The 16,564-nt window shown below is 57.3% G+C and overlaps 1 protein-coding gene across 5 annotated transcripts in view; it reads left to right on the top strand.

Annotated features, from left to right (window-relative positions):
• The window catches only part of KIAA0513 (KIAA0513 ortholog), a 63,820-nt gene extending 48,140 nt beyond the window's left edge, over nucleotides 1–15,680 (top strand). For 4 of the 5 annotated variants that reach the window (XM_040633234.1, XM_040633233.1, XM_040633235.1 and 1 more), the window contains 6 exons: nucleotides 187–394; nucleotides 1,280–1,320; nucleotides 1,857–1,935; nucleotides 3,752–3,829; nucleotides 7,992–8,072; nucleotides 8,531–9,169. In XM_040633234.1, coding sequence (XP_040489168.1) covers nucleotides 187–394; nucleotides 1,280–1,320; nucleotides 1,857–1,935; nucleotides 3,752–3,829; nucleotides 7,992–8,072; nucleotides 8,531–8,954 — 911 coding nt within the window. In that variant the 3' untranslated portion in view covers nucleotides 8,955–9,169. Of the gene's footprint in view, nucleotides 1–186; nucleotides 395–1,279; nucleotides 1,321–1,856; nucleotides 1,936–3,751; nucleotides 3,830–7,991; nucleotides 8,073–8,530; nucleotides 9,170–9,850 lie in introns of those variants that run through there. The other variant, XM_040633237.1, reaches the window with a different exon arrangement.
• The last annotated feature ends 884 nt before the right edge of the window (nucleotides 15,681–16,564 follow it).

The following is a 16,564-nucleotide window of genomic DNA, read 5'->3' as shown; positions in this document are numbered from 1 at the left end:
GGCTGCCTTCTTGTGCACAGTAGGTGCTTAGCTGCGGCCCCCAGAGGCCTGGCCCTCCGCCTTCCCCTGGCGGCGTCTTGGGGCCTTCGCTGGTCACCGCTGCCACTGAGAGGCTCCAGCGCCCTGTTGTGCCTGCTACACAGCGTGGTTCCATTCCCGCTCCCTCCTGCCCCTCACCCCGTCCAGGTAAGCCGCACCTGCTGCCCTCCGAGTCCAAGGAGAAGCCGGCGGGGAGCATCGACTCCTACCTGAAGTCCGCCAACAGCTGGCTGGCCGAGAAGAAGGACATTGCTGAACGGCTGCTGAAGAACACCTCGGCCAAGACAGAGAATGTCAAGGGCTTCTTCGGGGGCCTGGAGACCAAGCTGAAAGGACCCCTGGCCAGGAAGCACGAGTAAGTGTCACCAGGTGAACTGTGGGGGGAGGGGCAGGTATGACTGAGGGCAGAAGCCGCGTTCAGTCTGCCGGTGGCAGTGACAGGGCGGCTGTGGCCTGGCCAGGGAGGATTCAGCTTGGCCGCCCTGGGTGACCTTTGGGGCCTGAGAGCTGCTCCTGGGAAGCACAGCTGCCAGCTCCGCTTGACTCCCCAGCCCCTCCCCCCCCACCGAGTTTTCTTTGATTCACCAATGCCATTGGGTTGGCTGACAGGCAGGGATGTCCTGGGGGTCGGGGTTTTCTGGGACTGATGGGGTGCATGTGGAAACTGGCGGCGGGCAGGAGGGGAATTACAAACCCTCTCGGCCCTTCCTCCTGGAAGTGTGGTGAGAGCTAGTGTGAACGGAACCAGGTAGGCAGGGGCCAGACCCCTGTCCCCCAGGACAGCCGTTCTCTGGCGGGAGCTCAGGAGCCTTCCCGGACCGGGCGCTTGAGAACGGGGTGTTAAGCCAAGACCTCCCAAGAAAGGGGGCACATCAGCAAGAGAGTACCCCAGGCTCCTGATGTCTGTGCTACCCCCCCCCACTCCCCTCCAGTCCCCACTGTCCCCTCCGATGGCCGCTTACAGCCGGGTGACTTGGCTTTTTCCTCGTCTGGTCCAGACAGTTTTGGATTCAGAGAAAATGGTGCAAAGGAGCCTCCATGCCGCATCTCTTTAATTCTGGAAGTTTGGCAATTGGTAAATGTAGCATTGACTTAATGACACTTTTTCAGAGGAAACCATGTGAAATGTACCCATTGCTAAGAGACATAATCTCACTTCAGCCAGGTAGAGGCCAGTTCCTTTGAGCTGAGAAAATGTGTAGGGGGGTCTTTTTGTCACTGCTGTGGTTCTCTTTCCCAGGGAGGATGAGAACAAGCCCAAGGAGAAGCCGCAGAAGACTGGTAAGTGCCTCCCAGTGCTCTCCGGGCCCAGCGGGTGCCCGGCTGTGGCCACAGCAACGCCCCTGGTCCCACAGCCAGGCCCCCACGGGGTCTTCCACCAGCCCCCCAGTAACTAGCAGCACCACCAAGCAGGCCCCTGAACATCTGGGCCCCTTCCCCCAGGGCACGAGATGCTGCTGTAGATGGCTCCCGACTTCTCTCCACCCCGGCCTGGACTTGCCTATTGAATTTCTGGGGGAAACCTCTTCTCTGGGGAGAAGATTCGGGAACTAAATTCCTCGTCCCAGGGAAGTGAAGGAATGTGTTGCTCTGCGTGAGGCTGGGAGAGCTGTGCCAGGGACCCTTCCCTCTGAAGGAGTCCCCGCCACCAGGTGGCAGGAGCGTCCTTCCTGCCCACAGAGGGCAAGCAGTCTTGGATTTCCACTGTTGTTTCTGTAACCTTTGGGGAGAAGCAGTGCCTGAGGGAGGGTTGCCGAGGGGTTCACCAGCATGTGGTGCCACTGGAGCGACGGGCAGTCTTTGTCGCCCCCCTGCAGTGACCGTGTGCAGCCCAGAGGAAGAAAGGAAGGGGGAGAAGATCTACCTGTACACACACCTGAAGCAGCAGCCCATCTGGTAAGGCCGCCCTCGCACCTGTGGGGCCGCGGCTCCGTCACCCACGGAGCTCACTCCGCCCATCGGCATAGCTAGAATAAAAAAGGGGAACCATGGCAGGTGTTGGTGAGAATGTGGAGAAACTGGAACCCTCATACCCTGCCGGTGGGGATGGAAAGGGGGCAGCTGCTGTGCAACACAGTCTGGCAGTTCCCCAGCATGTTAGCGGAGAGTTAGCCTGTGGCCCGGCAGTTCCACTTCTAGCCAGCTGCTCCAGAGAGCTGAGAACAGGTACTCAGGCAAAGACTCATGCATACAGGCTCCTAATAGTCGGAAGCTGGAGAGAACCTGAATGTCCACGGACATGGGCACATGATGTGTGGGTACGTAAAACGCGATATATCCCTGCCACACGGTTTTCTTCAGCCACGGGAGGGAGTGAGACGCTGACGGTTGAGACACGGGTGAACCTGGAGAACATTTTACGGAGTGAAAAAGCCAGACACGAAAGACCACATGGTTGTTGATGCCATTTAAGCGAAACGTTTGGGATGGGCTCGTCTCTGGAGACAGTAGCTGAGCGGTCGCCCGGGGCTGAGAGAAGCAGGGGATGGGGAGGGACAGTCCATTCATGGGTACGGGGTTTCTTTATGGGGGGATGAAAATGTTCTAGAAGGAGATAATGGTCATGGTTGCACAATATACTAAAAACCATTTAATATCATGTACTTTAAAAGACTGAGTTTATGGTATGTGAATTATATCCCAGTAAGTTATCTTATATGAACGTCTAGGAATGAAGGTCATGAGTAAAGTGAGAGGCCAACGGTTGGGGGAGCCCTTGCCCTCTGTCTTGCTCTGTGGATGACTGTTAGGGCTGCCTTAGTCCCTCCAAAGCCTCTCCGTCACCGTGCTGTATTCACCCCAAGTGTGCAGAGAGCCAGCACCTGGAGCCCAAAGGGTGTCAGACGTATCTCTCTCTCGAAGGCCACAGTGGCGCCCTGGGAGAACTTGGCTACCAGAAGGGCTGTGTGGGACTGTGGCCAGGAAAGGCCAGGTGGGGCCATCCTGAAGCCTTTCTCTGCATGGAGGCCCCACCTGAGCTGCGCCAGGTTCAGCGGAAGCAAGGACAAGCTACCAGCCATGTCACCCCCGTCTAGGGCTTTGCCTCGGGCCTCCTGGGCTGTGACTTGGCTGCTGTCTTATCACCTGCACACTGCTCTGTGAGGGGCCCAGTGATAAAAACGTGAGGCTCTCCAGGCAAGTACTCAACTCTTCTGTCAGGGACAGTGTGAATGGGGGCAGCTGTGCTCCCATAAACCCTGATTTACGCAATCAGGCAGCAGGATTTGGCCCACACACCCCGCATAGTCGGATGATCTTTAAGAAGAACGTCTCTTGCTTGTGTGTCCCTGTGAACGTGTTTGGTCTCCACACGCGGCCTGTCTGCTCTGGGTTCCCGTTTACTAGACCCCGTTCTCAGGCAGTAGGTGTCCCCAGAGCCCAGCTTCCTCTGGGAGGCCCAGTGGAAGGCACCCTTCATCCACGTCCCGCAGGTGGTGGCTTCAGTTTTGACTGGATGGATGCGGGATTTCCCCATCTCCGTGTTGTACCTTCGTCCTGGGAGAGAGCGACCCTTGGCCGGGAGCCCAGGGAACCGCCTCGGTTTGGGACAAAGGCACATGGTCCTTTTTCTCTTCCCTGCTCTGCCTCTCTGTGACTTGTCAGAAAGTCCTGCAGATGTGGTGGGAAACCGTGTGCCCTTATCCCTCCGGTGTGCCAGGACCTGCCTCCGTGCCCTCCCTAGAGAGGACTGACCCACGCCTCTGTCTCATAGGCATACACTGAGGTTCTGGAATGCGGCTTTCTTTGACGCTGTCCACTATGAGAGGAGAAAGCGGTCTCCCACCACCAGGTAGGAGCAGTGTCTGGGTCCGCCTTGCCTTGGGGCTGAGGACTGGGGACTGGCTCTGTTTCCCAGTTTCTGCAGAGGAGAGCAGAAGGATGGCTGAGTCGGTGTGTCCGTCCCTTCTTCAGCTCCTTCTGGCCCCGGTGCCCGGCGAGCTGCCTGGAGGGCTCCAGGCACGCACAGCTTTGTGGGTGAGGGTCCGCAGCTTGCATGAGCGCTTTCTGTCCTGGGCTCTGGCATGACTTGGACTGACCCTCCTCCAAAACGCAAACTCCCCCAGAATGAAACCATCAGGACTCCCAAGGATCCACTCTGTCTATGGCTGTAAGAGTCACTACCACAGGACTCTGGGGCACAGGGCCAGCCACACCCCGCAGACTGAGCTTGAGAGGGCTAACATCTGGGGAGATGCGATTGCTACCTTCAGCTTACTACTCTGGTCTGCAGCCTGAGACCCTCCTAGCCTCCCTGACGCTAGCCTTGCCACATCAGAAGACCCCCTTTGTAAACCGTCACACAAAGCACAGGGCGGCAGTGAGGGCGGGTGGCCCTTCCCACTCTGGCCACAGGGAGCCATGGTTGCTGCCCGCTGTGTCTAGCGGCTGGGCAGGAAAGGGCAGCAGCCCTCCCAGTCCTGGGTCTCCTTATTGGCACCCACCCCATCATGAACCTCTCCTTCTCTAACAGGGGGAGACCCCCTCAGCCTTTCTCCCTGGCAGGAGGCAGCAGGTGCCTGCTGTGTATGGCCAGTCCACTAGCGCTGGGGGGGACCTGAAGTGTAGTCTTTCCGTCTGCGGAAGGGGGGGCAGCTACAGCTCCACGGGGCGGGATGGCCTGCAGTCTGCTGCGGCTGCATTTCCTGGGGGATATGGAGGGGAAGATGCTGTAGCCATCCCAGGGATTCTGGAGAGAGAATCCCGCGCTCTGCCAGGAAACCAGACTGAAGGAAGCGCTTAGATGCTTGTAGGCGAATGGGGTTTCCTCCTGCTGCTTATGTAGCTGTCGGGCTCCTAGCAGATAAATGGTCTCGAGTACCCCGTCTCTCTCCGTCTCTCTGTTTCTGCCTGTAATAACGCTCCTCTCTCGCTGTTCTCTTTTTTCCATCCACATATCTTGCATGACTTTGACATGTTCCTCTGTTTACCTGTTTCTGCTGCCGCTCCAGAGGGGATGCTGGAGAGGAGGAGAAGAAGAGGTGTGTGTCCACGTGACTTTGTTCATGTTACAGGGCCGGGGGTCCCCGCCAGGGCCACCTCAGGGCGGGAGCCATGCGCTAGCTGCTGCGGGGGCAGAGCCCAGACGCAGGGGCAGCACGGCACCGCTGCCAGGGGCAAGCCCCGCGCTGGGACAGGCCGGTGGCGGGTGGGAGCTCGCCAAGGACAGAGCACCCGGAACAGGGAACAGAGAGGGCACTCGAGACCCTGCAAGGCCCAGTATGAGTTCAGAGAGTGAGCAGCAAAGTCCGCTTTTGAGTGGCTCCAGCCTTCTACTGGCCTAAGCAGGCCTCGAACCCATGGCCTTGACTCACGCTTGGTAATCTGGTCACAGAGGATCTGCCTCTCTGTAGCCAGGCACACAGGTGCGCAGGGGTCTGGCAGACCCTCCCCCGCCCCTGGGACAGGCTTGGGGGTCAGGGAGAAAGGACAGCTGCCCCCTCCTTCCCAGCCAGCCATGGCATGGTGTGGAGCCTGTGTGTGTATGTGAGGGGGTCCCCTGAAGAGAAGGGCCTAGAACAGGGCTGTTTTCTTTGAGCCCACAGTGGGGTCTGACTCTCATGGTTTGACCTTTGTATTTGTTAGATATCTTTTGTGATATATTTTTGTAGCTAAAGGCCTGCCTATTCAAAATACAGTTTCTGATACAATGATTGTTTCTTCGCTGGCCATTTCCCAAAGCACGCTTCCTTTAATCAGTGATATATTTTTAGTGCTTATTGTTTATGAGAAATCTTGTTTCTGATGCAGCCTTATTATGGCTATAAAAGGAGCATTTAGGCATAATGGACACCCCCTTTAGTACAAAGCCCCTGCGTCCCCACGTCTCTCTGGGTGGGAGCATGACTCACTGTGGCCTCCCAGGGGCAGGGGTGCTTAGCACCGTGGCTGAGGCCCAGGACAGCTGGAGCATCACGGCCGCCTCCAAGCCGGTCGGCGCCAAGCCCACGAGGGGGTGCCGGCCTCTGGGCCTCACGGGCCTTGTCCCCCAGAGCAGATGTGGTCTGACCACACACGGACCTGCCCCCAGGGGACAGCCACACATGCCCCGGGCCTCAGCCGGAGGAAGGGCAAATGTTCCTCGGAGATTGGGGTGGGGGTCTGGGCTCTGGGTCCCTGGGCAACCCAGTGCCTCCAGCACTGTATCTCCTGTTTGGTGAACTCAGCTGGTGATACTCAGAGGCAGAAAGGCCTCCATTTCCAAACGCATCTGTTGCTTACCTCCAGAGTCCCACTGTGGCAGTTTAGACAGGCGCCCTGCCCTCTGTGGGATTAGACCTCGACTGGTATTGGGTATGGATCTCAGGTTTAAGGAATTGGTTGGATTGAGGCAGCACCTAATCCACTGATGGCTAGCGACCTTCCACCTCCTTCTCCAGAGGTCAGACTGGGACCTCTAAAGAAGGGTAAGACCTTAAGAATCGGCTTCTCATCCAGGTCAGGAGCATCAGGGCTGCCGGTCACTCCCACATGGTGTGGGCTTGGGCCTTGCACAACTGGACACAGCAGGCCTGATGGTGGAATGGGCTTTTAGGTGCCTGGACAGCCTAAGGGTAACCACTGGGGGAAAGACGGTGGGAAGGAAAATGGGATCAGCGTCATGCCTGGAAGCGTGTTCTGGGTATCTTCATGGGCGTCCTGTCATCGGCATGAGGAGGCTGGGAGTGACACCTGCCCTCACGGCTGTCACGCCCCTGCGCTCCTGAGGCCTCCTGCTAAGCCACAGCAGCACGAGTGGCCCTGGGCCCTGTGGGTGGGGAGCAGTTAAGGTTTGATGGTGGTTCTTTTTCTCTTCCTTTGGCTTCTCCATTGCCCCCACCCCTCACTCCCTCACTCTGCCTCCTCTCTCCCTGTCTCTTCTCTCTCTCCTAACCTTGTTTTAGTCAGACTCATCACCCAGAGCTTAATCTTTAAGGGGCGATGGGCTTAAATGAGTGTGTCCCCCACATCTGCGTCTGCCCCCTCAAGGAGCCCGCTTCTCAGGTAGATATGGCAGGGCCGGGGTGAGTCCCCTGTCCGCTCGAGGCAGGGGTCCTCTGCCCGGGAGGGGGAGGCCACAGCTGCAGCGAGCTCCTGGAGGTGGCTGTCCATCAGGGTGCAGAGTTCATACAGCTCAGAGAATAGCCTCCCACCCCAGAGCCTGTGTGCATCTCGTGTCCCTCCGTGGGGAGCGGACGGCTGGGCTGCAGGGTCCCACCCTGGCAGCCGCACACACACTGCGTTTCTTTCTCTGGGGGTTTCTGCACTTTGTGCTAGAGGCTTTGTGCTGTCTTCACCGTGCGGTTCACGGGGGCCTTCGGGAAGATCGGGGTCTCATCTGTGTGCTCTGGGGAGGGGTGTGGACATGAACCTGGCCTCTGAGGAAGCCGGAGCCGGGAAATGCAGCAGAGCCAAGACCCCACCTGACAGGACAGCATGGCCCTCAGCACATCCAGCCTCCCCTGCTCCCTGGGGGGAACCCATGAGGGCTGCAGATGGAGTGGCAGCCTCAGGGCCTCCTGGACGGACAGGTTCTCAGCTCCCACTCCCCTGGGACGCTGGCAGGGCCAGGTCCTCTCTGCAGGCCTTTCTGCCTCCCCAGTGGCGCCGGGACCTCCCATCCTTGAGCCTCAGAGGGGACACGGGGGTTGGTGTTTTTGTCTCCTAGAGAATGTTCTGGGGAGCCACTAAGCACACGTCATCTCTGGGTCGGTAGGAAGCGTATGAGCGTTTGGATCTCCTCATTTCAGGAAGGATGAAGTGATGAAGTTTGTATTTGGGACCTGTCAGGCAGAGTGTCAGAACCCTGGGCAGCCTTTGTGGAAAAGCAGATCAAACAGCTCTTCAGGGGAGGTGCTCCCCACTCGGTGTCAGGGAGGCAACGCGGGGGTGCCCCCTGTAGATCAGAGCAGGGGGGCGAGAGGCAGGGGACGCAGCAGCATTCCGGAGCCCTCTCCTGTCACCTGTGCTTACAGGGAGAAGTGGTGCCACATGACCCAGGAGGAACGCAACGACAGTCTGCGGTTCAATGAGAACATCACCTTCGGGCAGCTGGGGTGAGGACGTGGACGACGACCCCACGCTGGGGGCCCCGACCAAGTGGGGCAGATTGGGGGGTCCAGCTTGGGTTTCTCTCCTGCCGGAAGGCCTGTCCTCATGCCCAGTCATGGAGGAGGAAGCAGGGCAGAGGGGGGCACTGATGCTCAGAGACCGTGACGAGAGGCCCGTGAAGGAGACCTTCCCACCTGGGGGGTGTGGCTGGCCCTGACAGTGTCACACATCCATAGTCTCATGCAGCTCACAAGCCCACGGTTAGCGACATTTGGCCTGGCTCCCAGTTGCTGACAAGCGCCTCCCACCCCCACACCCGGTGCAGTGAGAGCAGCGGTGGGCCGAGGCAGCCGCCCTTCATTTCCACTTCTCACCGTTTCAGGAGGGCCGCGTGGGGGCACCCCCAGCTCCCCTCCCCAGGGAAGAGCGAGGGCGCCAGCTCATGGCTGTCTTTGTCCTGCAGCACGTTCACTCACAACATGCTGGCATTCGGGCTCAACAAGAAGCTATGTAATGACTTCCTGAAGAAGCAGGCCGTCATCGGCAACCTGGACGAAGGTGAGCGGCGGCCAGCGGTGGCCAGTGCTCTGCCCCGCCCCACCCCCAGGATTGCTGCCGCCTCAATGAGGAACATGGTGTTGGTCTGTAGAGCACGTCTGCCCCTCCTCTATTCCTGTCTCCCTACATGCATGGGACACTTCTCATTGTATCTGGAAGGCCGTTTCTGCTACGTGGCATTTGCCAGCGTGGGGTGTTGCAGGCTGGGGTCAGGGAGCTTACCCGTCCCAGTGTTTCCAAACAGGGCCAAAGGTAAAGATGGGACTGGGTGCTCAGACTCCGAACTTGAAAATGGCCAAGCTCCGACCCTGAGTTGCCCTTCCTTCTAAATGGCCTGCCTTTGTTTCTTGAACCACACTGCCCTGAGAGGTATGGGGGCCGTGAGGTTTCTCCAGAACCTCTGACTTCTTTAGCGAAAGAGGATACGTGACATATCCGGCCCCTAATCTATCAGAGTCAGCCTTTACGTGTCATCCCACCCTCGTGGCCTAAGAAGTCTTCCACTTAAGCGTACATTTGGACTGATACAGTGTTCTTTCAAAAACAAAACAAAACAAAAAAACAAAAACCTCCCTCTGGGGCACCTGGATGGCTCAGTCAGTTTAATGTCAGACTCTTGGTCTCAGCTCAGGTCTTGATCTCCGGGTCGGGGGTCGAGTCCCATGTCAGGCTCTGCGCTCAGCGGGGAGTCTGCTTGGGATTCCCTCTCTCTCTGCTCCTTCCCCACCCACCACCACCACCACCACTCGCATTTTCTCTCAAATAAATAAATCTTTTTTAAAAAAACCCCCATCCTGCACCAAATTAAAGGGGCCACAGAGCTGCGGCCTCAGGAGGCAGGAAAGTACTCGATGCTTCCCCTGGAAAATTGCAGAATGCTGTCATCAGCCCCACAGTACCGGGCAAAAACGCTGTCCCCTTGCCCACCATGCGGCCCTGTGCAGCTCATAGGACTCAGGCCTGGCTATACTGTGGCAGGGTTCGTGCACCAGCGCTGTGCCTTCCGCAGGTTTCACGTCCTTTCCGTAGGAAGATGCATCCCATTTCCAAGGAGCCCACTTCCGGGAGCCAGGCATGCAGCATGCTAGTGGCTTAGGGCTTGGTGTCACTGGTGACACCACCATTCCTGGTGTGGTCCGGCTTTGTTATTGCCCGAATGAAAAAAAGCAGGACCTGTAGGTGTTGACCTCTATCTTCCAAGAATTAACACTGTTTTCTTTTCCAGAGCAATACAAGCTGCTGAGCGACCACATTGAGCAGATGGCCACTGAGTAGGCAGGCCACGGGAGGTCGCCTGGAGCACCCTCCAGGAGGACTGAGGGTGCGCACCCCTCTTCTGGGCCAGCGACTGGCTGTCACCCCACCTGATGACCCTGCATGACCTTGGCAGCACCCAGAGCCGCTCCACGCTGCCCTAGAACTAGCGGTTAGAAGAACCTGGTTGCCCATCTCCCCACCTCCCTTCTGCCTTGTCTGCTCCCCCATCTGCGTGCCAAAGGGTCCCTGGGGTTACATGGCTAAAACCAAGGTGACTGTCCCTACTCCTGGGAGTCAGGCCCGTGACATAGGACCGAGCAGGAGGAGGAGGAAGGACACCAGGGCCGACGTGGGCTCAGGGCAGTGCCTGCTGCAGCCTCCTGCAGGAGAGAGGGGGTGGGGTGCACGTGGGAGTGCAGGTGGGGGCATCATGAGCTGGCACACGCCAATGACATGGGTGACCGTCTGGGACCCTCTTCTTCAGCAGCAGGATGGAGTAGGGGTACTCCCCCAGTTGGGGCTCCTGCTGAGCCACAGCCTCACGGAGGGGGCAGTGGGCCTCCCTGTGTGGGCTGGGTCCGTCCATGAATTGCTGACTCTGTGCCAGCTCCCCACCGTGTGACAGGAACTGGAGGCACAGGAACTGCTAGGAGGAAAGAGACACTTCCTATTTTAGGGAGGGAGAGAGCCCGGGGCAGAGGATCTTCTTCCCTGGCCGCAGAAGGCCCAGCGAGGGGTGTGAGCGCCCTAGAGGCCTCGTGGGATCTGCGTGGCTGCTTGGCAATCACACCAGCTCCGTTGGTGTCAGACGGTGTGAAACACGCCTGGTCAGCTGACAGCTTCCTTCTGCAGCAGAGACAGCCCTGCACTCCCTCCCTGGGGGTAGCATGGGCTGTCTGCCCCACAAAGAGGCCCCGAAAAGAGAAGTTTCTTCAGTAGCTGCAAGACAGCCACCCTTTCTACAAGCAGACGCTGCTGCTCTGTATTTCAGGGAAGACAGAAAAATCCATGTGGGTGTTACAGACAAGCCAGGCAGAGGTGGCTTCCGGTGGTAGTTGCGTGAGGTTCGCTAGCGGAGGGGCCGCGCGGCATGGGGCCCTCCTCCCCCGGCAGCCTTGGGAAGGCGCCTCTGCCCGCCTTGGCCCTCGCCGGCTGACCGCTTTCCTGCACACTTGGCACATATCTCCTGTCCCGCATCTGGTGCCTGGGAACCCTGGCTTTTCTCTCGGGGTTCATACCACCCCGAGAGGACTGACGTGTGACAGCAAGCAGCCAGCATGAGGCTCCTCTGGTGTGAATATTTCCCTTCTGTCCGCTTCCCTCTGCCTCAGCCCCTTGCACTTGGGCACTGACCTTGGAAGTAGGCCCAGGGGCGCTCTCCTTTCCCCACGTCCTCCCCTCCTGTTTTCCCTCTCCACCTCCTTACCTCTTGGTCATTACATCACGGTCTCCTCTTGAGCACGGCAAAAACGTTCCTGGTAGTCATTCCCCCTGCCAGTGCTGGAACACCTTCCCTCGTGGGGTGCCTCCCTGGAACGTTCCAGAGACAAGCATGCGCCGGCAGAGCTGTAGCCGCACGTCTTGGTGAGGGCAGGAGAGGCGACATGAATGAAGCATGGTGTGATGGGAGTGGGCTGGTGTCCGAAGGCTGGATCCTGAAACTCAGCCTGTTTTTATGATGGCAGCGTGTGCATGTGTGAAAGAGAGAGGTCGGCCCGTCTGGCGATGTCACCAAACAAAGCACAGCCATGTTGCTGGGGCAGCTCCCACAGACCAGAGGTCCCCCGACCCCCGGCCAGTGTTGGGCCCCAGGGACAGCGCATGTCTCTACTGAATGCGTTTCAGAGAAATAAGGTCAAATTAATGGGTATATAGGCCCCTCCTCCAATGGCTCGTTCAGATAATGCATCCCCTCCTCAAATGCTCAACCTCAACTGTGACCTCTGAATCCCTTTTGCTCCCCTCCCCCTCTGTAGAATCAGGGCTGCATGGCGGGGAGGGGTCTCTCTGAGGCCCCTGCAAGGCTCTCCCTTCAGCTGCGGTGTCATTGGCTTTATTCGTCATTTCTCAGTAGTTAGTTGAAATGCGTTACAACTGTATCGTAAGGTGCCCAAAAGACTTACCCTTGTGTATATAAGATTTTTGTATAGAAGTCTGATTCTGATTTCTGGAGGGAGTGAAGTGGGTTCTGAGGCTCTTTCCAGAGTGCCGGGGAGCATGGCTCTTTCCCCCTGGGGTGGGGCCCGCAGGACCCCCTTGCTTTTGGAGGGAAATGCCCTTTTGACTTCTTTGGGCTTTTCCAAGCACTTTAACTTAAAAATATTCTTGAGATGTTGATTCCCCCTGTAGGGCTCTTGAAGTAGCCGCTGAAGGTGGAAGCAAGGCCTGCTTGGGGCTTTCTCCCCTCCCATCGCTGCTGCTTCCAGATCTGGCTGGGAAGCAAGGCCTGCTTGGGGCTTTCTCCCCTCCCATCGCTGCTGCTTCCGGATCTGGCTGGGAAGCAAGGCCTGCTTGGGGCTTTCTCCCCTCCCATCGCTGCTGCTTCCGGATCTGGCTGGGAAGAGTGGGTTTGGGCTGCCTGGCTTGCTCAGACGGTGCCAGAGACCTGGGCCCTCCCCAGAGGGTTGATACCAGGTGGCAGCATTTCACTTCACAGTGCCTCTGGCCAGTGTCACTTAGAGGAGTCCCATCCCTAGAAAGAAGGCTGGCAGACTGCCCTGCTGAGATTTCCTCTGTCCCTGTGGCACAGTCTCTCCCCTCGGGTGCCCAGCCAGAGCAGACCGACACAGGACATGCTCAGACATCCCAGCATGTGCGGAGGCCTCACTCTGGTGCACACACAGGGACATACTGGTGTGAGAGCCCTGCGAGCCCCTCTTGTAAACTCGGGAACCGTAGGCTCAGTGCAGGGTCAGGTCATATCCTAGAAGAGAGCTTCCCATCCCGGCAGGTAGGGTGTCCGAAGCCGGGAGCTCAGAAGGCTCACCCTTCAGCAGCGGTGATTCAGATTTTCTCTGGCTGTCCTTCGGGGCTGTGCGAATCACCATGAGCTAGGACAGCTCATCCTCTCAAATAAAAAGTTCCCTGCTTGGAAAACAGGACGATGTTGAGAAGCAGCTTTTGGAGGTGGGGGCGGTGCTGAGGGAGAAGGGAGAGAATCCCATGTCCAGTGTGGAGCCCGACCTGGGGCTCGATCTCATGACCCTGAGATCATAACCTGAGCCAAAATCAAGAGTCAGACGCTTAACTGACTGAGCCGCCCGGGCGCCCAAGATGCAGCTTTGTATGTGTTTAGCCTTTGTTTTAATTTTAGCAGTATTGGTAGCTGTGTGTGGGGGGCACATTGATACTCGGATTGCAGCTGCTGTGTGCATGTGTGCTCAACCAAAGGTGGGAGAACCGGATTCTGATATTCTGAGTTGTTTGTACAGTAAAATGGAATGAACTATGATTTTCCTGTTGCCAAAAAAAGGGGGGAAGGGTTTGCTAAGAAGCTCTTAAGTTACCAAAAGGAGGATAAGAAAGAGTCCCCTTTCCTGAGTTCTGTACCCAAATTAAAATCCAGGATGTTAGGGTTAGCTGGGGAGCCCACCTGGGGGGCAGGTTAGCTGGTGAACCCCCGTGGACAGAGGCCCAGGGCAAGAGTCCGCCGCATGCCTCACCTTTCTCTGCGCTCCTCTGCCGGAGTTGAAACCAGAGTGTCCGTTACTTCTCCAAGCCCAGCTGGACAGCAGAGTTTGCTGCTGTGGAGAGGAGACCCAGCCTCGAGGTTTGTTCCCCCATGGAATGTTTTTTGTGACGAGCTTGTCCCACAGAGCACCCGGCATTCCAGACTCCGGATGTGAGAAGTACAGTGTTCACACCACAAAGGAGTTTGTGCGAGGCTCTGTCTAACCCCAGTGCCTGCGACCGCTAGTCAGGGCCGTGAGCTGCAAGCCTGACCTTCCTGCACGTTCCAGCAGCCTAATGGTTGGCTTTTATTTAGGGACGAATCCATTGGGCCTGTGAGGTCCGATCAGCTTTATTACCAGATTACTGCAGACACCTGGCAGCTGGGAGGGGGGCGGGGGGCGGGGGTTGTGGTGCAGTGCTTTACCCAGAACAGTGAGGAAGCTTGGGAGGGAGGGTCTGTAGTCCAGAGGGAGGAGGCCAGGGAGGAGCGAGACCCAGCCCTAGCCTCAGGAGATGGGGTACAGCGCTCAGGCCAGCTCAGGCTGCTTTCTTCTCTCCCCATCTTCAGTCATGGACCAGCTGCTAGGTGGGGGTCCCTCCTGCCCCCCCCCAGTCCCCCAGCCTTGTAATTCTGAACCCTTGCTCTCACGTCTCTGCTGCCTCCCCCTAGCTTCCCTGTAAATCATTTGTTCCTTATGACTCTCGGGGATGAGTTTCACCAAAAAGGGAATTGCATCGGCTAGAAGCACCCCTAATTGAGAAATGTGCAATGTTCAGACCTGGGGCAAGGCCACACAGGCCACGTGTCCCATACGTCCTTTCTGTCGTGGGGCTGGGAATAGGGGTGTGTTGGTTCACCAGATAGCAAATGAATGAGTCATTTTCAGATTGTTCGCCTTCAGCAAATACTCTAGATGCTAAGACCCGGTGGGGCCTCATCGTGTCCCTTGCTGTCCCTGGGCCCGAGAGTCTCCTACTCCTCGGGGAGGGACAGAAGGGTCTTGTGGGGGCCGGCGTGCTCTGGTCCCTGGATGCTGGCCCATGCTCCCTGAGTTGACCAGAGCTCGGGAGTGGAATCCCACCCTGCCTGTGCCCAGAGGACTCACGTATCCCCAGGATTCAAGTGGGGCAGTGTTCTCAATGCAGGGGTCTTGGTTACTAATGGAAAGGGATAAACTTGTCATTTCTAGAAGAGTATCAGGATGGTCTAGGTTTGCCCATCTTCCTGTCACTTCCACACACACCTGCCACAGGGTGTCCGAAGTTGGGGGAGAACTCTGATCCTCGCCTAACCCCCAGACTCCAAGGCTTTGACAAGGCAGCGTCAGAGCAGAGCCCACTGCCACCTGGAGCCCTCCTGAGCTGCGCTTGAAGGGGTCTGCACTTTAGCTAAAATGGACCGCCTATTGGCAAATCCCCCTTGACCCGCGGGTAAGTCCTAGAATTGGGAGGCTGTATCTGTTCCCTCCTTGGTCCTGGATGTGTGCTCGTGAAAACGGGAAGGCACTGCGGGTTCTGTCCCCACATGTCAGCTCTGACGGGGTGGGGTCCGATCTCTTCTGTGCTAGAGACCGCGTGGGTTAGCTCCCTCCGTCCGAGAGGTCTCAAGCGAGCCTGGGGCTGTCACTTCTGTAAGGCGCCTTGAAGAAGACAAGCCAAACCTTTGAACGTTAGGAAATGCTAGAAATTCAGACATTAGACATAGATCCCCTACAAATATGTAAATGTGTTAGAACAAGACCCGTCTGCCGCCTTTGTTATAAACTGTGGCCTCTTTGGGGGCTTTTGTGGATGGTTTACACGTGTGCATTGCGTTTTCTCCTTCAGCCAGCTGGTCTTGGACCCTGAACTTGCCATTGCCACACCCAGACCTTGCCTTTAGTAGCCCCAAAGTAGAGTCCCGTGACGCAGGTGTTCTTGGTGTGACTGTTAACGCAATCTTGTGTCCCACCAGGTGACATCCTACAAACAGTATTTTAAGGCTGAGGAAGTTTCAAGGTGGGAGATCTCAGAACAGTGCTAAAATCAAAATGGTTTTCTGTGAAGAAAAAAAATCTATGTCTCTATATTGCACCTCAGATTGTCAGAAGGTGGAAACTTAAATAAATTATCTTTAAAAAAAAAAACTGGTCTATTTAGTTTTTGGTTTCACATATCGGTGAGGACTTCTTCAGAATTTGCAATATTCTCAATGACAAGAAGGGGTTTTCAGAAGAAAGCGTTTTTCCCCCTGGGGTCAAATAGATGTTTTCCCCAACTAGGCTGAGCTCGAGGGTCTCGTGCAGATGCGTGTGCGTCTCGTGGGAGCACGAGGAGGAGGAAGAGCGCCCCTCTGAGGGCCCGCCGGGCCTGGTCTGCACAGGGGGTCTGTGTTGATGGAGTGGTGCCCGTGGACAGGACTTCAGCCCGGGCCCCTGGGACGCCTGTAACGCCTTCTAGCTGGAATCCTGATCTTGCTCTTCTTCTGAGCCCAAGCTGCCTCCCTCTTGTGTTTTGGGGCCGGGGGTAGGGGGTAGGTGGAACCCAATTGCATCTCCTACCTGACAGGAGCGGGGTGCCTTTATCAATCCTTTCCGGTGTGGTTTGACAGACGTGTTTTGTGAAATGTTGGGCTTTCTCTTTTTCAGATTATAAGAAGTCAGTAGCCATGTTCTAAATGTCTGGCCTAAACGGATGAGGGAGGTGAATCTGGGGAGCAGTGAAGGACTTGGGGGAAGGGCCCTCAGCCCGAGGGGGGCCCAGGAGCAGGATGGGGTGAGGGCCTGACCTCCATGTCCCCAGTGCTCCCACCCAGTCTGGAGAACGCCACCCCGTCTTAGCAGAACATAGAGGGATGGCCTGGGTGGTGGATATCCCAGGCTATCATCTCTGGCTCTTCTTATGGTGCTCAGGGGAGTCTGCCAGCAGCAGCAGGCCAACGGTGGGAGGCAACTCTGTGGGAGGGGAGGGATCCACTTAGGGCATCAGAGACCCAGAAGACCATGGAGCAGGGTGGGGTAGCCCCCGGAAA

The sequence above is a fragment of the Ursus maritimus genome, unplaced genomic scaffold, assembly GCF_017311325.1.
Source record: "Ursus maritimus isolate PB19 unplaced genomic scaffold, ASM1731132v1 scaffold_19, whole genome shotgun sequence".
NCBI classification, from domain to species: Eukaryota; Metazoa; Chordata; class Mammalia; order Carnivora; family Ursidae; genus Ursus; species Ursus maritimus.
This window is presented reverse-complemented; position numbering and strand designations above follow the sequence as displayed.